This window comes from Nestor notabilis, unplaced genomic scaffold (genome assembly GCF_000696875.1).
Source record: "Nestor notabilis isolate BGI_N333 unplaced genomic scaffold, ASM69687v1 scaffold1387, whole genome shotgun sequence".
NCBI lineage: Eukaryota > Metazoa > Chordata > Aves > Psittaciformes > Psittacidae > Nestor > Nestor notabilis.
In genome coordinates, this window is record NW_009936857.1 from 27,635 (window position 1) to 52,436 (window position 24,802).

General features: G+C 37.2%; 1 protein-coding gene across 1 annotated transcript in view; it reads left to right on the forward strand.

Moving 5' to 3' along the window:
- The first annotated feature begins 524 nt into the window (after positions 1-524).
- The window catches only part of NFIB (nuclear factor I/B), a 64,282-nt gene continuing 40,004 nt past the window's right edge, over positions 525-24,802 (forward strand). Inside the window, exons 1-4 of the mRNA XM_010018556.1 lie at positions 525-570; positions 11,277-11,345; positions 13,458-13,578; positions 15,339-15,457. Of these exons, the coding sequence (XP_010016858.1) occupies positions 13,529-13,578; positions 15,339-15,457 (169 nt within the window). The 5' untranslated portion in view covers positions 525-570; positions 11,277-11,345; positions 13,458-13,528. The remainder of the gene's footprint in view (positions 571-11,276; positions 11,346-13,457; positions 13,579-15,338; positions 15,458-24,802) is intronic.

Sequence of the window (24,802 nt, forward strand, 5' to 3'; positions counted from 1 at the left end):
TATTAAAATTGACAGTCCTACCTTCAATGCAGTCCTGAGTCTGGAAGCAACATAGGCCTTTGTGCTTTAAGGAAAAGGTAAAGAAACAGGACTTACCACTGCAAGAGCCATTAGTTGCCTGATCCAGTACATCTTTCTGGTCATTGCCTCAGAAGAAACTACTTCTGCTATGCTGATTATGCAATATTATATTTGGGGGATGGAGGGAAAAGGAATGAAAAGGTACGCTTGTAGATGTGTTTACAACTTGAATGTTTACCTGAATGACTCTCTTGTCTGTATTCAATGATCTATGAGCTCCTCTTATTAGGATCATTGCATCTGTCACAATGTTTCTGCTTCTGCACAAAATGGGTTACATACAGTGTTTGTTCAATAGTGCCTTCATGTAGAAAATCAGGGAAATGACCTTTAAAGAACAAAGTTAAGTATTAGTTTAATACTGAAGGAGTGTATTAAAGGTTGTGAGATACTTTCAAAACAAATTAGTGAAACATCTCTTTCATTTCTTTGTAGATTCTGGACAACCAGGAAGTCCAAGCCACAATGATCCTGCCAAGAATCCACCAGGTAAATATAAGTTCCTGAACATGTGCATCTAACATTGTTTGAGAACAAAGATACTACTGTTAATAGTTAAAAAGAGCATATTGGTCAGCAACCTATTTTGCACCCATAAGTACATATAATCAGGACAAGCTGTGATTACTTTAGTACTTTCAAACTGGCAATGACTCAATTGCAGTTTCATAAACATTTGTTTAAGGAAATCTTCTTTCACTTCATGTTTTTTAGAATTTTATAAGTAAGAATAGGCAGAGGAGTAAGGAGACAATATCCCAAATTTATAAAAGTCTTTAAATGCTATAATTATTCTCTTATCTTGGACAAAACACAACTGACCTACATCTAAAGTCTGTAATGTGAGCTACCGTGTTCTTTATTTTATATGCGCATTGTAAAATGCAAATATGTTCATTTATTATATTTTTCATATCAGCCTAGAGCAGTTTTTGAACACATTGTTAATGGTTCATGCTAGTGACATTTGGAACTTTTGGGGAGAGATCTCAAAGTAAACAGTCCTTTCAATGATTCTCTAAAAATTAAAGAGAAAATAAAAACCATGCCACACTGTTTAGACCAAAGATTCTTTGTATTTTCATAGAGTTAGCCTTCTAATCAACTGGGTAGTGCTAGTAAATCTTGTAAATCTTTGTTGTTTTAAGAAATTTTGTCGGGGTAAGACAAACAAGTCTGACAGTCATATTATCACTTCTTGATGAGCAACGTGTAACTCCTGCCGTCACCGTCATGCTGCATTTTCTCATTTTGCTTCACAGAAGAAAATGGCTCTCTGAAATAAGCTGCAACTAACTCAGTTTGCTCTTTTCCTAAATGTAAAATCAACCCCACTCTGACCAAGAAGTAATTGTGTAGTGCTGGACTGATACATATACATTTATACTTTCTGGATTTGTCCAAAAATTAAGGGAAACAGCCTGCATTGTGCATGTACAGTTTTGTGCTATGCATATGATCAAAGTACTCACTGATTGTGGTGGAATACATCATGTGTGTTCATGTGAATACAGAAAAGTGGGAGAACCATCATAGATAGTTATACAAAAAGTTATATTTCTGTAATATGAAACCCAGAAATATATAGTGGAAGATGCAGATATGTTTTTTGGCTATAGGCTTCCATGCTATTTCTTTCCAAACTGTGTGGGATGTTATGAGTATGTTTTTATTTCTCTATTAAATTTATGACATATATTACGCAGGATAGAGGTTTAAAAATGCAAAGTGGTAAATTTACACCTAAACCAAGCCTGCAAAATTTCCTCACAGATAATCACAGTTTTATAAAATTTGGAGCACTTAGCTATACAGCATTTATTTTTGTTTTAGAATATCTCTATTTGTGAGTGCAAGGAAAGCCAAATACATTAACCCTTATCATTTTGAAGGATCCTTTGTAGCCTCTGGACTTGGGAAGCTGAAAGCATGTTTTAAAATTCTGTTTTAAAAGAACTAATTAGCATGTGGAGGATGAAGGTGGAAGTACATATTTTAGTGTTGAGGATCACATCCTCTAATGAGTCCAGGGTAACCCCAGGCTGCTCCAGCAAGGTGTAATATTACTGCCAGCAACAGAGCTTTCTTTTGGCAGCCTTGTGGGGCAAGACAAGATACCCTTATGTTTGACAAACTCCAGTGTCCCAGAAGATAGAGGGATATAAAGGGCAGAGAAATCCATTTGCTGGTTTCACCATGAAACTTTCTGCTTGAAATTTGAGCATAACAATTTCTCATGTTTTGGAGTTAACTGATGGCAGTAGTATTCCTTTATCTGATGCCAAGCGGGGACAGAAAATGGAAGCTGTGCCTTGCTTCCCTTGAAACCCTTCATTTAAGCAGAGACAGAGACATAATTGAATGTCATCTGTATATTTGAGGATACATGAACTTCTAGCATCATTTAGCTTTCCTGTGTAATACTGTCTTGGGGTTAGACTGGCATGGAAGAAGTGTTGAGGTTTGTGGCACTGCAGAATCATAGAATCATAGAATAGTTAGGGTTGGAAAGGACCTTAAGATCATCTAGTTCCAACCTCCCTGCCATGAGCAGGGACACCACACACTAATACAGGACTTCTAGGCTGTGCAGGAGAACGAGAGGGAGTTGCACTCCATTCAGCTTGTCTGGGAAAAGGACTGCTGTCCTGTTTTTTCTTATTAAACTTCACGAGTCTTATTATTAGAACCAGGCAGTCACTTCTGTAGGAGCCTCAGAGGATATCCACTCTGAGGTTTGTTTTCAGTCCCAGGCCAGGAGCACTTTGATTGGCAGTGCCAGGAGGGTTTCTTTTACCCTGTTTTGGTCTCGTGCCTGTATGTCAAGGAGCCAGAGCATTGGCAAGGGATAGGTGCTGTTAGCTTTTGTATGCCACTACCTTCCCAGAGGCATTGCCAAGAAAGAGGGCTTTGGAAACTGAGTGGTAGTTGGCGAAGTTGCTGGTGTTAAAAGTGGGTTTTTCTAGGTTTGGCTAGACTATTGCATTCTTTAGGGTGTCTGGTAATTTGCTGTCTTAACCATGGAGAGAGGGTAATGTCACTTGCCAAACAAAAGAACATTAAGAGTGCTTGCTGGAATTCTTTACAATATGTTCCTAAAAATACACTGAATACTTTGATAGCATAATACAGTATTAAGATGGTGCAGCTTGTGGTGAAATTGGTATGTAGCTTTTGCAGCAAGATCCAGGGATATCCTCCTCTAAGTTTTATTTTTCAATAACTTTCATCTGGTATATTTCTAAAGAATGAAACTGGCTTTTCTGAGAGCTGGGTTGTAAAGGTCACTTCTCTGCAGGGATAACTATGTAAATTCCGGACAAATTGATGAGCTGAGCTGAAATGACCTGAACTGAACTGAGAGAGGAGTTTGAACACTTCTGTTGTCCGCATCAGTCTTTAAGTTCCTGGAATCTAAACTTTTATGTTGTGCTAGCACAGTGTTAGCTATTAAAAGTTTACATGGTTTCGAAGAGAGAATGGATGTGTCTGTGGATCCGTTGAGGGTAACTAAACAGATAGAGGCACACCTGCATTGTAAGTTCTAAAAATGAAAATTCTTGCAGCCTTGCACATTATCAGTCAAAAACCCCAATCAACAAGTACTTCTGGCCTGCTCTGCTTCTTACTATCCTGCTGGGCATCTGCTCAGAGATACTGCTGAAGTCAGGCTTTTGAAGTGTAATGTTACATTATTTGCTTCCTGCAAGCCCTGTAGGTCTTTTGCGTAGGTAAAGAAAATGCAAAAAATAAGCCTACCTTAACATGTGTGTCTTCAAATACCTGGAAAGGTGTGGGAGGATATGTACTGAAGACAGAAGGAGTGGTTTTTCAGTAAGTTAATTTGTTAGGCATAAGAAAATTATGAGAGTGAGTAGAAAAACATCTAGAACTAGTAATAATCTAATGATACTGACACCAGCCATAACAATTTGTTCTCCAGTGATATAACCCTTAGTAGCCAGTTCTTCTAGTAGAGGATTTTCTAGTTTTTGTTCTGCTTTATTTTTCTTTCCCTTACTTGCTGCCTGCTGGCCACAACTGTTTGACATTAATAAAGTTAGTTGCTATCTGCCACTGGTGTGAGGTTGCTGCTTGACAGACCTTATTTATTTATACACCAGCATTAACACTGCTATGTTCAGCTGGTCAAAGGAATATTTTCATATAAATTTGCAGACTCTATAACATCAGTCAGAGCTGAATGAGGAATGAAGATGACTCTTTTGAGCCTGTGTGCTGACGAATATTCCATTATTTGCATGAGGTGACACACTTTCAGACAGAGAGGCTGAGAAACTGTCTCTCCACCTTTCATTCCTTCTTCTTTCCCCCACAGTAACCCGTGATATATTGTCAGGGAATCCATCTAGTGATAAAATCCTTTATTTAAATGAGGCATAGGTATGTGAATCCCCATCCCCAGCTGCACTCCTCTGGAATTGGTTTTCCCCTTCTGTTTTAATCAGAAATTTTATTCTGGGAACCATTTCCAAAGAAGGCTTGAGTGAAATCACCATCTATTCATTTTATTCTTTTTTCCTAATTAAAGAAGGTGTTGCCAAGAAGCTTGAAACCAGCCTCACCTGTCTCTAACTATGCAAATCTTTCTTGCAGCTGTAGAGCCCCAAAGGCTTTTTTGTGCTTTCATATGGGCTAGCAGCCATAGGGAGAACATTCTTTTTGGATCAAACTCTAAGTAATGTGTAATAAATTTGCCAGTATATGACTGATATAGATAGAAGTATTTCAGTTTCAGAACGTATAGTTTCAGAAATAACCTCTGAAGAGTAACGTGTTCTCAACCTTTGCTCTTTTTTGGAAATGCAATAAGCAAATGACTAAGTTTTGAATGACTCAGAGCACAGATGGTTTTATTATTTTACTGTATTGCCAGTTATCCTCTTGTGGATGGGGAATTAGCCCCCTAATTAATAGGAATTGAAGAGGTATTTCCTGTCCTTGTCATCATAAGCGGCTTTTCTTGTGGAAACAATGATGCCATACTAGCAGTTTGGAGATTCAGACAGAATTGTGTTTAAACAAACATATATTCACCTCGCTTTTTCAACATGGGAGTGGATATTCTAAAATGCTTGCTGTTTCCTGTACGCCTGCAGCCATGCCATCTCAGATAGTGATCTTCAAATAAAACAGGGTTGGGTTTGGTCAGGGCTTGATTTTCTGTGGAGTTTTCCCTTTCCCAAATGCTCTATGAGTTAGTAATGCCAGTGGTTGGGAGGTGATACTCTTCCTTGTCAGCGTCTCAGCCCTGAGCCAGGTGGGGCATTCCGAGGACAGTGTGCAGCTGTGCTATCTCAATGATCAGAAGCCTGCACAGATCATACAGTCTCTTTTTCCAAGAGGAAGAGTTTTTGGCCTTGCATACTGGTTTGAAATCTGGTGTGGGTAATTGCTACTGTCTACTGGCTTAGCATTACCTCTGAATTCTTGTTTGCATTGGCTATCCTTCTATACGAACCTACAGTGTAAATAATTTATTCTGTGATTACTTCTGATGCCATGTTTTCTTTTGATGCCATTGTGTTCAATGGTGAGTGCAATGTTTTTTGCTTTAAAACATGCATAAGAATTTACTAAAAACTCTTATATTACCAGTCAGAATTCCAGAAATCTACTTTGGCACCAGAAAATTCCTTTTTGGTACCTGCTAGTCCTATAGCAGCTTAAAAATACAGAGCTTCCCAACCCCTTTTTAAATCTTTGCTGTAGTTTGTATATAACCTGAGGCTCTCTGGAGTGAAAGGCAGTAAGCATTCATGTTACTTACTCTTTTTGTTTCTTGCTAGGTTTTGGACAACTGACTGTTTGTATTACTGTATGTGTATTCCAGAGTCCATTAAACCAGGTTTTTAGTTCTTCAAATTACTCCAGCATTGAAGGATGTTATAGTTCTGGTTATTACTTTAAGTTTATTGAAAATTTCTTTTGTTTTTGAAAATGGCACAGGCAGCTTCCTAGTTCCTTATTGTGTTAAATAATTCAGTGGAATCAGTGGATCTTTTTGCAACATATTTTTTCCTGTCCCAGTTAACAACACAATTGTAACTTTCAGGAAAAAAAAACCCCAAACAAACTGTAGGTATGCAACAAGGCCAGAGACAATTGTGCAGCAACCAAACTATCCTCATTTTCTGGACAGATCTTAGTTCAACTGTTTTAAATGACATCACCACTGAAATCTTATTTGTCACTCCTTGCCTCATCTTATCCAGCTTTAACTGCCTATAATAACTCTGGTTCAGTAGGAACCTGTTTCTGGTAGTCTTTTTAAGATAGTGGCTTCAAAATGCATGCAATAAGAAAACAAACTGCAAGTATGCTGACTGTATGTATGACAGTGTGAGACCAAGTTTTCACTACCAGTTCTTACTGTGAATAGTAGCTGTATGTCACTAAGATTCCTACTGATATTAAAGAACTTCCTGTAGAAGTCAGGTATTGCAGAAAGCAGCAAAATCTGATCCTTAAAAAGTCAGTTTTCAAAGACTCAAACAAAAGAAGCTTACAGTGGAATGATTTAATCTTTAACTGTAGCAGTTTCAGGAGTCAAACCAATCTGTGGCAGTACCCAGAACATTAAATTGCATAACTAGCTGATTGCTAGTATTTTATACTGAAGCTTCCTGCCTCTCTTCTCACAATAGCTCAGACAGACGTTGAACCTTTCTCACTTGCAAAGGTAAGTAGACTTAATATCCAAAATAAATACCCACATATACAAAAATAAAAGTACAGTAGTACAAATTGTTTCCTGCACTAATTGGATCCTCAGTCCTGTTTTGCAAGTTGCTCAAAATCAGGGCTGTATCAGTGAAAAAACTAGATGTTTAATGATACCAGGAAGCAATTTTATGTTTTGGCACTAGTCAATATGCAACAGAATGTAAACAGACGTTCTATTCATAAAAATACAATGAAGTCAGAAGACATAAAAAAGCCTGGTTAAAGATTTGTAAAACCAGACGTCACTGGTAAGCTTTTAAGTAATGTGAGAACAAACCCTTTACAGTACATGTCAGTGCAAACTGAAAATATTTTTCAGTAGGTTCAAAAAACTTACCCCCCCCCCCCCCCCGCCTTGTAAGTCTTAACATGATTAAAAGCTATACTAAAAGCACAGGAATAGAATGGAAAATATATAAGGAGTAGGTCAGAATAACTACTGCAGCAGTTGAAGGCACTACTGAAGGTTTCTCCTGTTACTGTATGGGGGGAGCTTGATCAAAATTGCTGTTAGGCTTAACCTGTTTGTATTTAATTCTTGATGGCACTGGTCTGGTCATTGTAGTATTGTTTGGAAAATGCATTTTTTCAGAAATGAGTTTTCTGTATAAATGTAAGGACACAAGACAGATTTTATGCTCATCTGGTACAAAACCTAAAAGGAAATACAGAAAAAAACCCACTCATTTATGTGTTTTGGAAGTTACCGACTGTTTATACAGAATTGCATAGTGGTGTTTCTGGCAGAAATGTTATTTTTTTAGAACTCGGATTTTTAAGAGTAATGACGATTAGTGAAATGTATTTTAGGGAGTGTCATCTCTCAGGCAAGATGGTTTTAGTACATGACAGTACTCAGTGCTTACATTAGGTTTGAATGAGAAAGACAGAAAAGTGTTGTGACCATCAAAAGATCCAGTAAATTCCCTATAAGGAATACAACAATAGACTGTTATCAAGTGCATTAGTTTCTGTACTGAACAGATCAGACGCACACACTAAGAATGCTAATTTAAGGCTCTTTAACATATAAATGCAGGCAGTACATTAGGGAATACTTAAGCAAAAAAACCCACATATCACCACATATTTTTTTCTTGCATGCAGAGTGATAATGTGAATATGAATTTAACTCTTATTCAGTAGGGAGATCAGCTTCACAAGGTAAAAGCCAGTTTCTCACACCATAAATTCAGAATGTCCTATACTGTTGTTCTGCTGTATACAGTCTTGCATTTTATCCTTTATTGTTTGTAGAGTGCATGCTTCTGCAACAAATTACAGTGGTTTAATGGCACAGAACATTTTCCTATTGTACAGCTGGCAGCTAAGAACAGTTCTGTAACACATCCACTATGGATTTTCTTCCTAACCAGTTAAAAATCTTGAGGTCCACTGGTACTGGGACTGAACATCCTATGTTTATTTTTCTGCTCTCAGAGGCACCACTGGAATCCACCTTCCCTGTTAGAACATAAGGCTCAGGATGAAGTTGCTCAGTGCCTGTGACTTAGACTGTTTATCATTGCATCAATTTTTAATGATGTTTTGCCACATTACATAGAGGAAAAAACCATCCAGCTGTTTTTTAAGTTGCTTGAGATTGATAGTAGCTGCAGTTTCCCTCTCTTTCCTAATGTCAGGCAAAGCATTTGCATATATTTGTGGGTGTCATTATTTTTTGACCATCCAAGGCAGGCTGAAACCTGAATGAAGGACAGTGATCCATCAATCAACAATGCATCCTTTTGTGAGGGGCTGATAAACAGTGGTACCACTCAAGGCAGAATCTTTTCCCTGCTTCCATTTCATTATTACAAGAAGACAAATGCATTAGATGGTTGTTTTTTGTCTTATGTAGGTATTCTCAGTACTGCTAGTGAGAAAAATGTGAGAATTCATGAGAGGAAGCTGAAGATTAAACATCTGTGTCCGTGTCTCTGTGCACATATACACATATATGTATGTGCTCTTACATGTAAAATCATACATGGGCATTTTCTTCTTTGAATATGAGTCTTGAGTTTTTTTCTCACTGTAATTATAGCTTGACCAATCTACATTTGTTTATATCTGAAGTTAGCCTAACTTGGATGAGGGAAGTTGTGCCTCAAAGTAGTGGTATTTGGATAATCAGCAGAGAAGTTCAGTCTTGTCTCATTACCAACTCCAGAGCTGGCTGCATGTTTATACACTGGCTTCAAGATGCACATCGCTTGCAGGCCAACTAAAATCAAGCAACCAGATTTTTCTTGGGAAATCTTCATTCATGTACTACTGCAGATTTCTCCCGCTGGAGGAAATAGACAGAGAAGGGAAAGACCGCTGTTGTCAGAGAAATTATTAGTGTTCATGCAATTTGCCCATTCTTAGGTTAAAAAGTGAAAACAGAAAGAAGGGAAAAAGAAACATTAACTCTTTGCAATTTTTTATAGTGTGGGTATGCCAAGTTATGTTAAATAAAGAAGTTAATATTTGAGAAGCCATGTCATGTTTTCATCCACACAAAATACGTGGAGAAAGGGTGCAAGAGAATGCAGAAGATGAAAGAGAAAGGCTGTTACTACTTACAAACTGCAGGTGAGTAAGGTTGCAGGAAAGCTGGCAAAATCCAGGTGAAGGACCATAGGAGATGAAAAAGTAATGGATATGGTAAGAAGCTGTTGGAAATTAGATGGGCAGTAATGTGAAAGGAAGTAAAGAAATAAGAGAGGGAGATCTACAGAGCTACTAGTGAAAATGAAGACATGCAGGGATGTCCTGTGAAGTGATTTTGATTGGAAGATGAGGAGATGATGACATTGGTGTAACATCATTCAGAATGATTCCATGTGCCTATGGTGCTCTGCATGCCTGCCACACTTGCTCCTGGGTTGACTTTTCAGCTGGAAAAGGCTGACATTCACATATAGGTGTAACAGCATAACTTTCATAACAGACATGTCAGGAAATGTGCTCAGTTCTATGCACTCACATTCTTTCAGTTTAAGTTCTTAAGCGCCTCGTTTATACCTGCGCTGGTAAATAATATCAGAGGTGCTGGGTGAGGTGGCTCTGTGGACCTAGTAAGATTGCTAGTATGCAGTGAAAACTGCTCTTTTTGCCTCTGCCCTCCTTGTTTGACCCTGAAAAGTAAGTAGAGATTTCTCAGATGTACCAAGGAAAGATTTCTTGAGTGAAGTGTACTGCTTTTACAGTCACTTTTCCGATTATAGTGGCAGTGTTTTCTTAAATTACTTAAAGATGAAAGCAGTAATTGCCTAAAGAAACCTCAAGAGAATAGTACAGAACCATTCTTTTCCAAATCAGTAAATATTCCAGTAAGTGCATTCTTTATTTGTTTGTTTTGTTATACATTTAGAGTGCTTTTACTCATTCAAGCATTTGAAACAGAAAATTGCCAGTGTATCTCCAAAAGAAAAGAAGTTGTGTTCATTCAGAAAAGAGACTAGAGAAAGCACTTTAAGAAGTTCATAGTGCATCGTCTCACATAAAAGCAAATAAGAAAGTAATACTGTTGGAGCAGCAATGTGACCAAGTATAGATCTAAATATTTATGTTGGTAAATTGTTGGCATTCCTACCTGGAAGGACTGTGATGTCATGTAGTCCCAAATTGAGTCAGGTGATTAAGCTTAAGCAGTGATACTTAATATAAGACTTCCACAGAAACCTGGGTTTCTCAGCTCCCTTTTTATAATGTTATCTAGTTACACTGCTGAGGTAAGTCTAGATTATCAGTTATTGTTTCACTGCAGTACTCTAATTTGTGCCTGAATTTCATGGCACGAAAAGTATATCATATACATTTATCTTACAATAAGTAAACAATACAAAACCAATAATAGATGGTTTCTTTAACATAGGTTTCTAGATATAGAATTCAGCATTTATACAAAAAACCCAACCACTGAAGAGCTCAGCTGTTTTGTCAAGTTCCTGCTTTTATGGGAAATAGTAGTAAACTCCTCATCTGCCTCAGACATGATGATTTGGTAATGGAAGTGGTAAAGTCACTATTAGCAGGGCAAAAGTTAAGTAAAAATCTGTTTAGCAGAAATGTATGCAAGGACAGGACTGCTCTATGGTGCAATTGCTCAGTCCCACTGACACAGTCCTTAGTTCAATATTAATGTAACAATTGAAGATACTGATAAAAAGAACTAGATTTTAGACATTTTCTGGATGGTTAGCTAGGGACTTAGTATATCACCTGTTAGTTTTCATACACACATAAAAATTTTGCTTTTTCACTTCCCTTCAAGATTTTTTGCTCCTCTGCCTGAATTTCAGTTCTCATTTGATCCTGTGATCACGTTTCAGTGTACTTTGGTCTGTGTATTGTAGTTCTGTGACTTTTGATACTGTTGTTACCTGGTGTGTAAACTTATCTATAGTTATTTATTAATCTTCTCATTACACTGATTATGGTATTGTGATTTTTTTCAGTGTACCTTGAGGACAGTTTTGTAAAATCTGGTGTGTTCAACGTGTCAGAACTTGTGAGGGTGTCCAGAAGTAAGTTATCATTTTCATTTAATCATTTACAAAGCCTGCTATAATCAAGCAAAGGGTTTTTTTTTTTTCTGGAAGTTTGTTTTTCTTCCCGAGATTTGAGATGCATAGGAAATGCCTATAACCATGCAGATTTATATCTTTGACCACAGTATTACAGTTCATCTTGCACGTAGTTTTAATGAAATAAACAGAAATCTTCTTTTGTCTCTTTGATATTTAAAGATCGAATCAATTTATTATATATCCCTCTGCACAGCTTAATGGATTGGTATGTCAATAAAATTACCATACATAAGAAAACCTATTCTTTAGACTTGCTGCTTTTTAAGGTTCTCTTACACGTCCTTGGACCTAGCCAAATTCTCTTATCATAATTTTAGTTTGTTTTTCAATTTGTAGCTCTTAAAAAGAAAAATCACAGCATGGATAGAAAGAGCAACAAGCTTAATTTATTATACACTAATGTTTATTTTACTTGTAGTACTGGCTGTAATTGTATTTCTAATTACATTTGCTTGGTTTTGCATCACAAGTGTTATGCACACAAACATGAAAAAAAAGTAAAATACAAAAATAAAAGGACAGGTGAAGCTTTTGTTGCAGAAAGAAAACCCAGAATGAACATAAATAAAATCTGTTTTGCTGAAACCTAGTAACAGGGCATAAAACCAGCACATATTTTCATTTGACACTGCTTTCTGAACACTTTTTTTCTCCATATCAACACTATTAAAATATTTCTCTGAAGACTTCATTAAGAAATGAAAAAAAAACCCCTCAAACTTGAAAATTACAGTTAGAAGTATCTGCAGTGATGATACCAACATTACAAAAACTGAATAATCCAGGAAAATCTCTTTTCTGATGAGGTGAGAATAAAAACAGTGAGGCGCAAGTTTCTGAAACTGTCTGTCCAAATTTTGCATAGGAGTTAATTCATGCCAGGTCAGGGTGCTTGAGGAGTTTAATTAAGTTAGTGAGGCTTAAGGTGCATGTGTGATTTAATTTGCTGTGGTCAGAAATTAATACTTAACAACATTAAAATTGTGTTAAGTCCTTCAACAAAATTACCATCCTGCAGTGTTAGGACATACCCTATTTTGTACTTGCTGAAGTTACAGACTTCCTGGTGTAGGAGGCTGAGGATGTGCGAAATACAGCTTTCTTTTAGTTGTCAGGTGGTTAAATACATTTTAAAGTATCAGGCCATTCAGATTAAAAAAGAATCAATATTGTAGTTATGAAATTGTACCCTCTGCAGCTGTTATATACAATATACTTCTAATAATAAGCTTTAAAGCATGTGGTTTCTGTGGGATTTCTCACCATGCATTTGTTTAACCTCAAGCCGCAACAGAGTTGTACTTTAACTGTCAGGAAAAATACAAACCTTCAGATACATTACACAACATGCAATTATTCTTTTAAGTGCCAAAGGTAGTTAAAATGCACAATGCACAGACAGTGAACAAAGGTAAATACACCACAATATGTAACACATAATTTATCCTTGAAATGCCAAGGTGTACGGTACACAGGCTCTTTAAGAAGGTGAAGATAACATTCAGTGTGTGTGTTTGTGTGTAGAAATACATATGCAAAGCAGTACCTGTGGCACTGGGTGAAAGAAAATGGAGACAGCAAAACATGCTGTCAACGCAGAAGACTATTATTAATATAAAGGAGTTAACACTAAGGAAAAATGAGTTTATGTGTCCCCAAGTTTGTTCTTTCCGTTTATTTCAGTTCTTTAATGAATATTGTTAGCTGTCGTTACAAACTCTGCCTCATTCATTGTAAAAGTCCTTCTACAGAAAGCTGAACTTTGTGCTGTTTGTGTTACCTTTTTCATATTGATGATTCCAGGTTACCTGTTATACAAAAAATATATTATGTCTGCATAACTGCTAAGGGATTTCTAGGGACTGGGGAAGATACTTCACTTTTTTAGATATATAAACATTGATAGTATTGTCTGTACTTTGTTTCTGCAAGAGTCAGGAAATTAGATAAATGTAGTAACATCTTGATGTTTTTTCCAGTGTTAAAAATTAAAAGATGGCTAAAAAGATAGAAGAATATGTTTGACTTGTTATGATGGTGTTTTTTCAGCACCCATAACCCAGGGAACTGGAGTGAATTTCCCAATTGGAGAGCTTCCGAGCCAGCCATATTACCATGATATGAATTCGGGTGTAAATCTACAGAGGTCCTTGTCCTCTCCACCAAGCAGGTAAAAATCTGAAATAAATGCTAAAGTGAAACCAGGTTTAATAGTCTACGACAAGCAATTCACAAATACTGTCAGCAACCAACTATTTTATGACTTTCCTCTGATTTTGTGAGTTAGGCTACCTACGTACGTTACCATAATCTAAATACAGGTATCTATGTTACAGATTTTGTAATTTGAAGCAGTGTCATTATTGCCTGTCATTGCTGCTGATATTGAAAATTATAATAGCTTTTGTCAGGGTTTGAAGTACTCACAGAATATCTGCCAAGAGAACAGCTACTCATCCTGAAACTGCTGCACGAATGTCGGGCAGCTGGGAACCTGCTGGCGGGGGTCAATGACACAGGGCAGTTGCACACGCAAAGGCTGTCTTGGAAGGCTACCTCTTGGACCTCCATTTTGAAAGATACGTTGGGACAGATACTGTTTCCTGTGGAACATATACATAAAGACAAGATGTCTTCATCTGTAACATCACCCCAGGTCATGAAAGTATGTTTCCAGCCTCACCCTTACAAAGGGCGGTAGGAACAATGAAGAGCATGTGAAGTAGTCACAGGCTTTCTATTTTTTTCTCAAGGGTCTCCATGTGCCTGCTACAGACAGTTTGATCTGAGGAACCTCCTTCTTCCTCTCTTCAACATGGTACCTTCTCCCAGCCTTAAAAAAGACAACATTCCCTCCCTCAGAAACAGCTGGGAGAGCCCACAGAGGTGGAGAATCTGCTGTGCTCTCCTTCTGACTCCCAGATAATGTAGTTTGTCATGTCCCTGGGGACCCTTGGTTTTCTGAAACCATCTGATGTACCATGAAATCATAAGCAATGTAGGACCTCACATTAACCCATGTTTCTGCACCCCAGTGAGTCAGGAAATATCTGCACAATGGGATAGGGTTTAACAGGACTGCTAGGGACTGGGGTGTTTTTCTACCAGCGTCTGGTGCTTCTGAGTTGTTTTGGTCATATTCCCTATTTCATTCCACTGTATTTTCAGCTCGGCACTTCACCTACTACATTTTGGAAATGGATGAGTTAATTCTCACAATGTTGTCCTAACAACAATAATAACAATAATACCACCACCACCATTAAAATCTTCACTCTGGTTTTCTTTGGCAACCAGCATAACAGCTTCAGTATCTATTGTTACAAAGAAACTTGACTCCCTCTACTGTATTGAAGTGTCCACTTGTTTTATATAGTGGACTTGAAATATGGGCCTTTTTGTTTTTTTAATTAAAATAGTCTGAAATGAAAAGTCTTTGAAAAGCTTAGAATTTTGACCTAGTGAAATACAGTAAACTACATTTTTTCCTTATTAACACATTCGGAATAGTTCCTGGTTTACCTTGCCTTTATCAGTAACAGTTTTCCAGTGCTTTGTTTTGCTTTCATGGTTTCTGTATAGTGTCTAACACTCCCATGACCCAACCTTTCTTTGGTACATTACAGGAACTGGTTTCTTGGTTGTTCAGCCAAATGCTGGTAGACTTTTATGTTACCCATTCATGCCATATTTAAAATACTAAATCATGTAAAAAATGCAAGCACATGCCTGCATTACATATTATTAAATAAGATAATCTGTGTAAGTTAATGTAAACTTTAATATTTTTAATAACTTTTTTGTGCTTTTTGTGCTTGAATTACTTTCTCTTTCACTTACTATCAAAATACTTCTTGGAATCAAAGCAGTTTATACTCCATTAGTAGCTGTGTATCATATTCATTGCCAAATCTCACATTAATTCAACAGCAAAAGACCCAAAACTATCGCCATAGATGAAAATATGGAGCCAAGCCCGACAGGAGACTTTTATCCTTCTCCAAATTCACCAGCTGCGGGGAGTCGGACATGGCATGAAAGAGATCAAGGTGAGTAACATGGGACTATTTTACCTCAAAGTATATTCAGATATACAATAAATCTCTGCATCTACCTTTTCATCATCTCGGTAAAATAATGGCATTTTAGAGGAATAATTTTTCTGTCTCGTATGTGTATTTGCTGGTTTCATAAATGTAGTTATAACCAGCAGTCAACAGGATATGGTATAAAAGACCACATAATAATTTTCCCATCTAGTCACTACCTTATCAATAATTTCAAAGGTATGTGCAAGTGAGGTAGCTGATACTGTGAATGCTGTGATCATCCCAGCAGGATTTTGAGTACAGTGCTTTCAAGTAAAAAGCAAAACACTTCCATACTGTGTTTGGGTCAAAATGAGTTTACTCGGTTTTTGTTTATCCATGAGAGAAAGTTGTATGTGCATTTAGTCCATACGGTGTGTCTCAGAATAGGTCTAATAGGCTCTTTTCTGAAGAGCCCACATATAGCTCTGTGGGACTACATCAATATGCTAAAGGGTGGTGTTGTGGTTTGGGTTATCAGAAGCAAGGAATATGTTTGTGTGGAGAATAAAGTTACGGCTGTCAAAACCGTAAAATTAATTCTCATAACTTTCCCTCATGTAGTCTTGATGCTTTATAAACCTTGATGTCAGCATAGTCTTTTCCCTCACCTTTGTGATGTGAAAATGTGCTTAAACTCACATGTATTTGAACAGTGTTGGTTAATGGATCCTGTGGCTGAGGTGCTGCAGCTATTTGGAGAGTCTGGGAAATGTACAGCAAAGCATGTAGAAGAGAACAGAAAAAAAGACATGCTGTTGATTCCTTTGCTAATCTTCCAGTGTTTGCCCTCCTTTTCCCTGTCCACTCTTATTGTTGCTTTCAGATCTTCAGTAACCAACTGACCCTTTGGCTTTACCTCATATTTAGATTGGTTTAGTCTTCTTTTTTTTTTTTCCTTCCTTTTTCTTTTGCCTGCTTATTTTTTTCTTTCATCCCTGTGTGCAAGGTAGCGTGTGATGGGTATTTAAGTTACCTGCGTTTTATTTTCAAATTTCTGTTACACTTGGTCTTCTTTTAATCTGCTTCTGCTTACCCTTGATCTGTGTTCTCATCATTAGGCTCTTCCTCTTACACAATACTACTAATCTTTCCTTCATTGTTTCTTTTGTACTTTTTGTTCTTTATGGAGGCCCTGATATTTTTATTTCCTGTCTGTTTGCATTCACTGTTGAATCTAAAATAAAAAACCAAACTTGTCTGTGGCTTTGCATAACCAAACTTACGAACAGCAAAATAGCAGTTCTACCAGCCAGAATCTTCCCACTTATGTGAAATATTTTCCTCTATGACTGTTACCTGACTCTTTATTAGGATTTTTCCTAAAAGGCAGGCTTGTACCTCAATTTTTGTGCTTTTCAAGTAAAAGTTTTTTGCAGCTGTGGGGAAAGCAGCCCATAGTTCCTCTCTAAAGTGGTCACCACATATCCCCACTTGTGAAATGGAGTCCTTTTGTTCTACTGATTGAACTGTAGGGACTTCTAGGAAATGCAGTGCTGCATGGACAGCTGAGTCTAAATCCTGCTGACAGAGCCTTTCACAGATGATCTCTATAGTTCCTATCTCAATTGTGTTTTAGCTCTTGAATCATTCTGCTTGCCATTGACTGTGCTCTGTGAACACTGGATTTATTCAGTTTTACCAGCCTTCCTCATGTCACATTTATGACTAGTGAACAATGTTATTGTTCAGATTGCTTTAATAGATTTACAATAGACCTTTACTTAATTTCTTTGGCATTAGGTAGCTAGACTTCTGGACTGAAACAGCCTTTAATTCTCTTTCTATGTTTCATAAACCAGAGAACTTGAAAGATGATAAAGAGAACAAAAGAGATAGATGTGGATCAGTGCATTTTATTTTTGCATCTTTTCTTCATCCCTCCCTGAAAATCCTGTTCTCTAGCACTGCTGGACCCAGTGAAATTTTATTAGAACCCTGAAGAGAGATTGTCTTTGAGACACTATGAGGGATCTAATTTTTTCTGCCCTTAAGATGTTCTTCTATTTCTGCAGAGGGACAGGTGTACCATTGTATGGTCTGAAAACCAATATATATTGGGGGAAGCATAATCTTTCTGCCCATAACCATTTATGTTTGTCTGCATTCACTTTCTGAGGTTACCCCACTGTTGTAGAAACACTGTGAGGTACTGGTCGCATTGCCTATCCTTCATACCTGGCTTCACTGGAAAGGAGAATTTAGCAGTTCCTGGCATATTTGTTCTGCTGAAAGTTTGTTAGATATTTATCTTCATACTAGCATGTATCTGTGGAAAGCTTGTTTTGGCTACAGCAGTCTTACCAAGATGGGGTATTTGTGAAAACTTATGTTCTGTTTCCTTATGCCTGCAAGCACAAAGATAGTAAAAATAGAAGTTCGGAGGTGGTTTCTGTGCCAGAGAGCTCAGTGGTACTACTTCTCTCTCAACCACAAAGATCTGTGTGTCATATAAAGTTAGGCTTAAATCAAAAAAATAAGCCATTTGGGTTCACATTTGTGTTCATCCAGTGTCACCAGGGGATGCTCATTTAGTCCCAACAGGCACTGCTTTTCCAGGCAGTCTTAAAAGGTCATCAGCATCTGAAATATGAATCATTCCACAGCACCCACAAATGAGAATAAGCAGAGGTATCATGTTTATTGGTAAGTAGGTTCTCTTTCACTCTGATGCAATTTTAACTTTTCTAAGAGAAAGAAAATCAGAAATAGGGTTAATATTAAGATATATCATTATTGGTTTCAATTTCATTGTCATTTCTTCATCTGCATACCTAAGTTTAATGTATTTTCAAAGAAATAGAAGTTTACATGGATCTGAAAGATTCTTTTGTCATGAAGGCTTTTCATATCTTTATTTAGCTCCATTTCTAAAGTAGTAAAAGTGAGATGACCGGTAGTTTGGAATTAGAGATAGTCACAGCAAAACAGTGATACCTGGAACAGGTTGGAATAAAGTAGTTAGGGGTTCCATAGGTGTCTAGGGGTATCTAACCACTTTGATAGAACAAATTAAATAAAGATTAATAGGTAACACAGAATCACAGAATGGTTTGGGTTGAAAGGGTCCTTAAAGATCATTTAGATCCAACCCCACTGCCATAGGCAGGGATACCTTCCACTAGACAGATGGCTCAAAGCCCTGTCCAATCTGGCCTTGAACACTGCCAGGGATGGGCCATCCACAACTTCTTTGGTCAACCTGTTCCAGTGTCTCACCACCCTCACAGTGAAGAACTTCTTCCTGATATCTAGTCTAAATCTTCTTTCAGTTTAAAGCCATTCTCCACCCTGTCCTGTCACTACATGCCCTTGTATAAAGTCCCTCTCCAGATTGCTCATCGTCCCTAGTTAGGCACTGGAAGCTGCTCTGAGGTCTCGTCTGAGCCTTCTCCAGGCTGAACAAGCCCAGCTCTTTCGGCCTGACTTCAGGCTTTCATAGCAGACATGCTCCAGCCCTCTGAGCATCTTTGTGGCCCTCCCTTGAACTCACTCTAGCAGGTCCTTCTTATGTTTGGGGCTCCAAAACCGAACACAGTATTCCAGGTGGTGTCTCAAGAAAAATATACTTTGCAGCAGGGTGGTATAAGTTAGATCAAACTATCACTGCTGTGGAAAAGAAATGCCATGTAGTTTTGCAGGTAAGTAAACATCAGGAAAGGAGTGATTTTGTGAGTGACTCTGTTGTAATCCTCACAAATTCTACAGGTTCTCTTCTTTGCAAGCATCATTATGAGGGGCAGGAACATGACTATAGAAGTACTTGTAGTTTAGCCAGAATCTGTCATTTGTGAAACTAGGAAAAAGAAATCTAGTCCTGTTCTAATAAAATCTTCTGCACACCTCACTTTCAGCTTTAAACCTCCAAACTTTGTCTTTGTGCTGTTATCTATCTTCTTCCTCTTGTACTATTTCCAAAAACGTTTTGACAAAATTTCCAGATACTGTGTTTTATAGTCTATTTTAGTGGAGTTGGAAGATGTATGTAGTGATGTTGCAAGATGTTTAAATACGTAATTCTGGGCAGACATAAGTAAACGTATCTGAAAAATAGGAACTTTAGATGGCATAAAGTTGGTCAAAACCAATCTATAAAGGGTTATAAGCAATGGCTTCATTATACAGTCCTGTAGTACTGTTATGCATGTTACCATTCTGATATAAAAATATAACCGCCCCTAATTAACAAAAATTAATATTAAAAATAAATTTTTATTTATGTTTATTGAAGTCAGATTATAAATTCTTGTGGATGGAAAGAAAAGCTTGGAAGCTATGATACTGTACTGGAGGTTTACCTCATTGACTTGCGAAAGTTTGTGACTATTCTAAAAATATATGTAGCAAAAGAGTATGTGTAATATTTTCAAAAACAGATTAATAAATAATACTATGGGTTTGCAGTGTTGTTTTTGAGTTTACATACATTCAATGACTATGGGAAGATTCTGTATTTTGTGCCATTACTTTTGCTATGTTAAAATACTTAAACTCTATTTTTATAACCAAACTAAAACTCTATTTGTATGGTATTTTGAAGCAGGTGTGAGGTCTTACTACAGAGTAAATAGGCAGGTTTATAACTGCAAAGATTTCTCCTAAACCTTCTTTCTGCTTTCCAAGTAACTAATCATCCTCCAAAAATCCCAGAGCCTAAGAAAGTGAAAAGTCATCTCTGAGACTGGTGCACTACTTAAAAATAGAGCCCTAACATGACAATAAGCAGTTCAATTTCTGTGTCTGTTAGACCCTGTAGAAATTATCTGTTCTCTCTTGTACCTCAGTTTTTCCAGCTGAATGTCGTAATAACTTCAATAATATCTGGATCATATATTACATTTCTACCAACTGGAAATATATTTAGATTTAAATAGTAGTTTGCTGTAAATCTCTTACAGTCTTCCTTTTCCCAGGTTGCTGTTAATGGATTCTTGACATTTTTTTCTATTGAAAATACCCCTTGAGTTCCTGCAGTAGCATAGAAATACTTCTTGAAATAGATGAAAGTTGCTGCATGAGTAAATTTGCTAAGTGTTTTAGAAATCTTGTACAATTAAAAAAAAAAATCACCTTTCTATTTTGAAGAGGAAGTTATTAGAAATATAACAGAACTAATGACTAGTGCAGTGGACAAAAAATAGGGAGGATTTAGTAAGCTAAGAACTGTTGGTGAACATCTTTATTTATTAGCTGGTAAGTAAATCAGATAGATAGATACTTTTTCCTTAACTCATAAGGAGACAGCAATAACAGAAGAACAGTGGGAACCTATGGCTTCCCTTCTAAAAGCTAGCTTGACAAGTTCATTAGCATAATTACAGACAATTTCAGTATTTGTCCTTGAGATCTGTTCTACTGTTATAGTGTTACAACACTGTGTATGTTATAAATAAATACACTCTGGTCGTGATAAAAGTGAAGAGATTCATGTGGATTTCTGTAGTAGCCAGGTGTCTAGAAATATTGAATGTCAATATACAATGAAGTGAATTTTAATTTTACAGTTTATTCATCATGTTCACTCTCTTACACCTCCTCCACCTCTGCCAACAGTCAAGAATCAAGATGCCAGCATACCATTAAAACAGAACCAGCTGGTCCACCTTCACCTGTTGATTGGCCAGCAGCTGTGGGACTCTCTACTTCTCAGGTCCCAGCTCCCTTTGTTGGATACCCCTCATCTGGACACTTGTCCTCTTTTGTTCTCTTCCTACCCACTGGACATTCCTTCCCATCGGGGTCCTTCCTGGTGTCTTTTTCTTCTTGGGCCTTCATCTCATCCATCTGTCAGAGGTAGATGTCCTTATTTCTGAAATAAGGGAACTAAAAGAAGAAGTAGTTAATGTGATCCAGGAGTTGAGAACAGTAACAGATCACCCTGGCTTTTTGGTGGCCTGTGTTGGACAGAGTTCAGGATTTTTTCCAGCTCCCAGTGTTCCTTCTGAAGGTTAATGCTTTAGAAACTCATAGTCCCCATCTAACAGATGAATTCATCTTGCAAAGGTTTACCTTGATGAATATTTGTTAAATGAGTTTCTGTGGTTTTGACTCAGTCTGAGTTCTCAAAATCCTTGTATGTCAAAACATGTTTTAAAGAGATTTATGTCTTGTTAGTAATTTCTGTTACATCTGCCTTTGTATTTTCTAATATTTCAAAATACTCTTTAGTCAATGTATATACATCTACACATACATATACATATACACATATACCCATGCATACCTTATGGACCTATTTGAATTTTCTATTTTTAACTAGTGTAATGGGTGCACAGTAGTCAAATGCTGCCATTTGGTAAGTTTTTGTAACTTCATATTCATAAATTAAGAGGTACTTTTCACCAAAAATAACTTTTCAAAGTGTATTTCCAGAAATAATTCTTAGCCATGGCTTCTCTTAGCCTGTTGGCTATGAAAGGTGGCATCAAACAATAAGAAACAATAGCATTAGAAAGGAAGAATCACCTGAGAGGCTGGAAGTTAGGTTCTCTTCTTCCTTCCTGGTTGCAGAACAAGCCATTGATAATGTTCAATGAATGGACATTATGCCTGCTCCTTAAAAATTGGTAGTTCTGCCGTGATAGCTAAATTTTAAATCAATAGGGAATTGGTTTACTTTTTTGTTTCCATAGTGGCAATTTTTCAAGAAAAGCGCCTAGTACATAAATTATGTCAAAGACTATTTTCATGAAGATTGAAAGTGCTATCTTATCCTTAAAGCTTGAAAGGCAGTAGGTATAGAAAAATAGGTGAAGGATCTTTCAAATGCTTATTTAATTAAAAAGGCAGAAAAAGAGGAAAAATTCCACAAACAGGACAGCAAAAATATTATCTTAGTTTGCTTGTACTTCAAGAGAATTTACGTCCTCCATTACAGAGTGAGAATGATGTTAAATTTACGATGTTAAATTTTCAGCCTGGAGAAGAGAAGGCGAAGGCTGCATGGAGACCTCATAGCAGCCTTCCAATATCTAAAGGGGGCCTACAAGGATGCTGGGGAGGGACTCTTCATTAGGGACTCTAGTGGTAGGACAAGGGGTAATGGCTTCAAACTTAAACAGGGGAACTTTAGGTTAGATATAAGGAAGAAGTTCTTCACAGTGAGGGTGGGGAGGCACTGGAATAGGTTGCCCAAGGAAGTTGTGAATGCTCCAACTCTGGAGGCGTTCAAGGCCAAGGTGGGCAGAGCCTTGGGCGACATAGTTTAGTGTGTGGTGTCCCTGCTCATGGCAGGGAAGTTGGAACTAGATGATCTTAAGGTCCTTTCCAACCCTGACTATTCTATGATTATATTCACTCAAAAAATAAAGTAACAGAAATTACATCTGTTTTTTGTATTTATAATAGCTTTAGATCAACTTTCAACCTGTTCATGATTGTCTTCGAATATTCAGAGTAGCAGAAGAGGAAGTTTTTACTCTGGGCAGAGCAGGGACCTGACTTCTCCTTCAGCCCATGTACACTTCAGTTTCTGAGTGAATAAAGAGTAATAAAATGTTTAGAAATACAAACAGAAAGACAGTAGGAGATGCAGTAAGAAACATTTAAAAAGGTTTGCTTTTTTGCCTTCCTGGAAATGGCTGTTACTTGTCCGATGAAGTCACTGTAAAATTTCTCATTATAGGTTCTTTGTCTTTTATTTTGACTCATATATTGTGGCAGGGCCTATGAATGTTTTTCATGTGTGATTAGTGACTCAAATACACCCAGGGCTAGCATATGCATCTCTTGTGGACATCAGTGAAAGATGAAAGTGCAAAAGGGTATTTTTCTCGTATGTATAACACTTATTTTGTGGTGAGCTATATACTGTGGCAACATCCTGTTACCTTGATGGTGATGCAAAATGTCTTATGATTGAAATCAGTGTTAAAATGAATGTCTTAATGCAAGATTTAGCTCAGGAGCTACAGCATGTAGTTGTCCTAGTCCAGTGTTGCTGAATAAGAGATTTCATTAGTATATTTGAAACTGATCGGCATCTATTAGAAATTGTAAGATAAGTATTATTCTATATGATGTGACCTATGTCATGCAGAATATCTTCAATTCCAAAAGTATAGGTATTTACTACATCATGCATCATAGGTGTCTGCATTGACATTTTTCCCAGTACATCTGTGGAACATCCATGAGACGGAAAAAATAAATTTAGCTCACATACTGTAACTTTTTTTAGGCACCTCTCCTTTTTGTTTTGATTGATAGATTCTTTGTTTCAGTGCTGTATATACAGATACATTTGAAAAGGTTCTTAATTACTCTTTTTAACTGCTTTCATATGAACTGTATCAATCTTGATCAAAGTAGTATATTTCAGTGTGAGTTAATGATTTTATCTCAGTTCAAAACCATTCCCCAGATGGATCTACAATTAAATTAATATACAACATCTACTAAACCATCCTAAACTTTTATCAGGAGAGACTGTAATAGTAATAAAAAGGAGATGCCATAACCTAAATGCTTCCAAATCAGCAACTTCCCTTCATTTATTTTTCTCTCAAATGCCTCTTTAATCTTACTGCATTAGAAACTGGAAATACTTTTCTGACTTTTGCAGTTAAGGTTGCAATATTGATTTCATTTTCTGGCCAAGGTCTTTGGATTCTTAGCATTAATGAGATGTTGTAGCTGGGCATTTTTCCTTGGTGTTTGGATGACTTTCTGTAGGATAATTTAATAAATGACTGAAATGTACTTAAAGTCTTTTTAATTTGTTTGGCTTTTAATTAGATTTTCTCACAGTCTCCCATAATGCTCACAGCTGTCTACTGGAATCACACCTCTTAACAATGATTCATAGATGATAAAATGGCCCAGTCTGTTTCTGAAGCGTAAAGTTAAATAAAAAGGTAGTCGAGTACCTAAGGTACGCTATAGCTGCTTAAGGGTTCAGAGTACTTGGGGCCTCATGTGGGTTTGTTAATGGCAGTATATATGTTTGTTATAGTACATCCTTTGTAGCAGCAATACTGTATTTTTGGTCTCATGCTTATTACCTCTATTTCCAAAGGCAGCCTTATTACTTGGAGTGCCTACTCAATGTTTAAAAGGTAGCTACCCCACTGAGCTCTGAGTTACTCCTAAGTACTTCCCATACAACATCTGATGGGCTGTACAGGTACAGAGGTGCTTCGATAAACTGATTCTCAAGTTGTGGGAAGAAGGGAGTCAGGAGAGGCTGAAGAGGGGAAACCTGTCACTCTTGCTGCTGGTGCCCTGGGTCGCTGCAGGGCTGATGGAGACACTCTCACCTCCCTCCAACAGCAACAGGCAGCTCCCCATGACCTGTGTCTTGAGGGT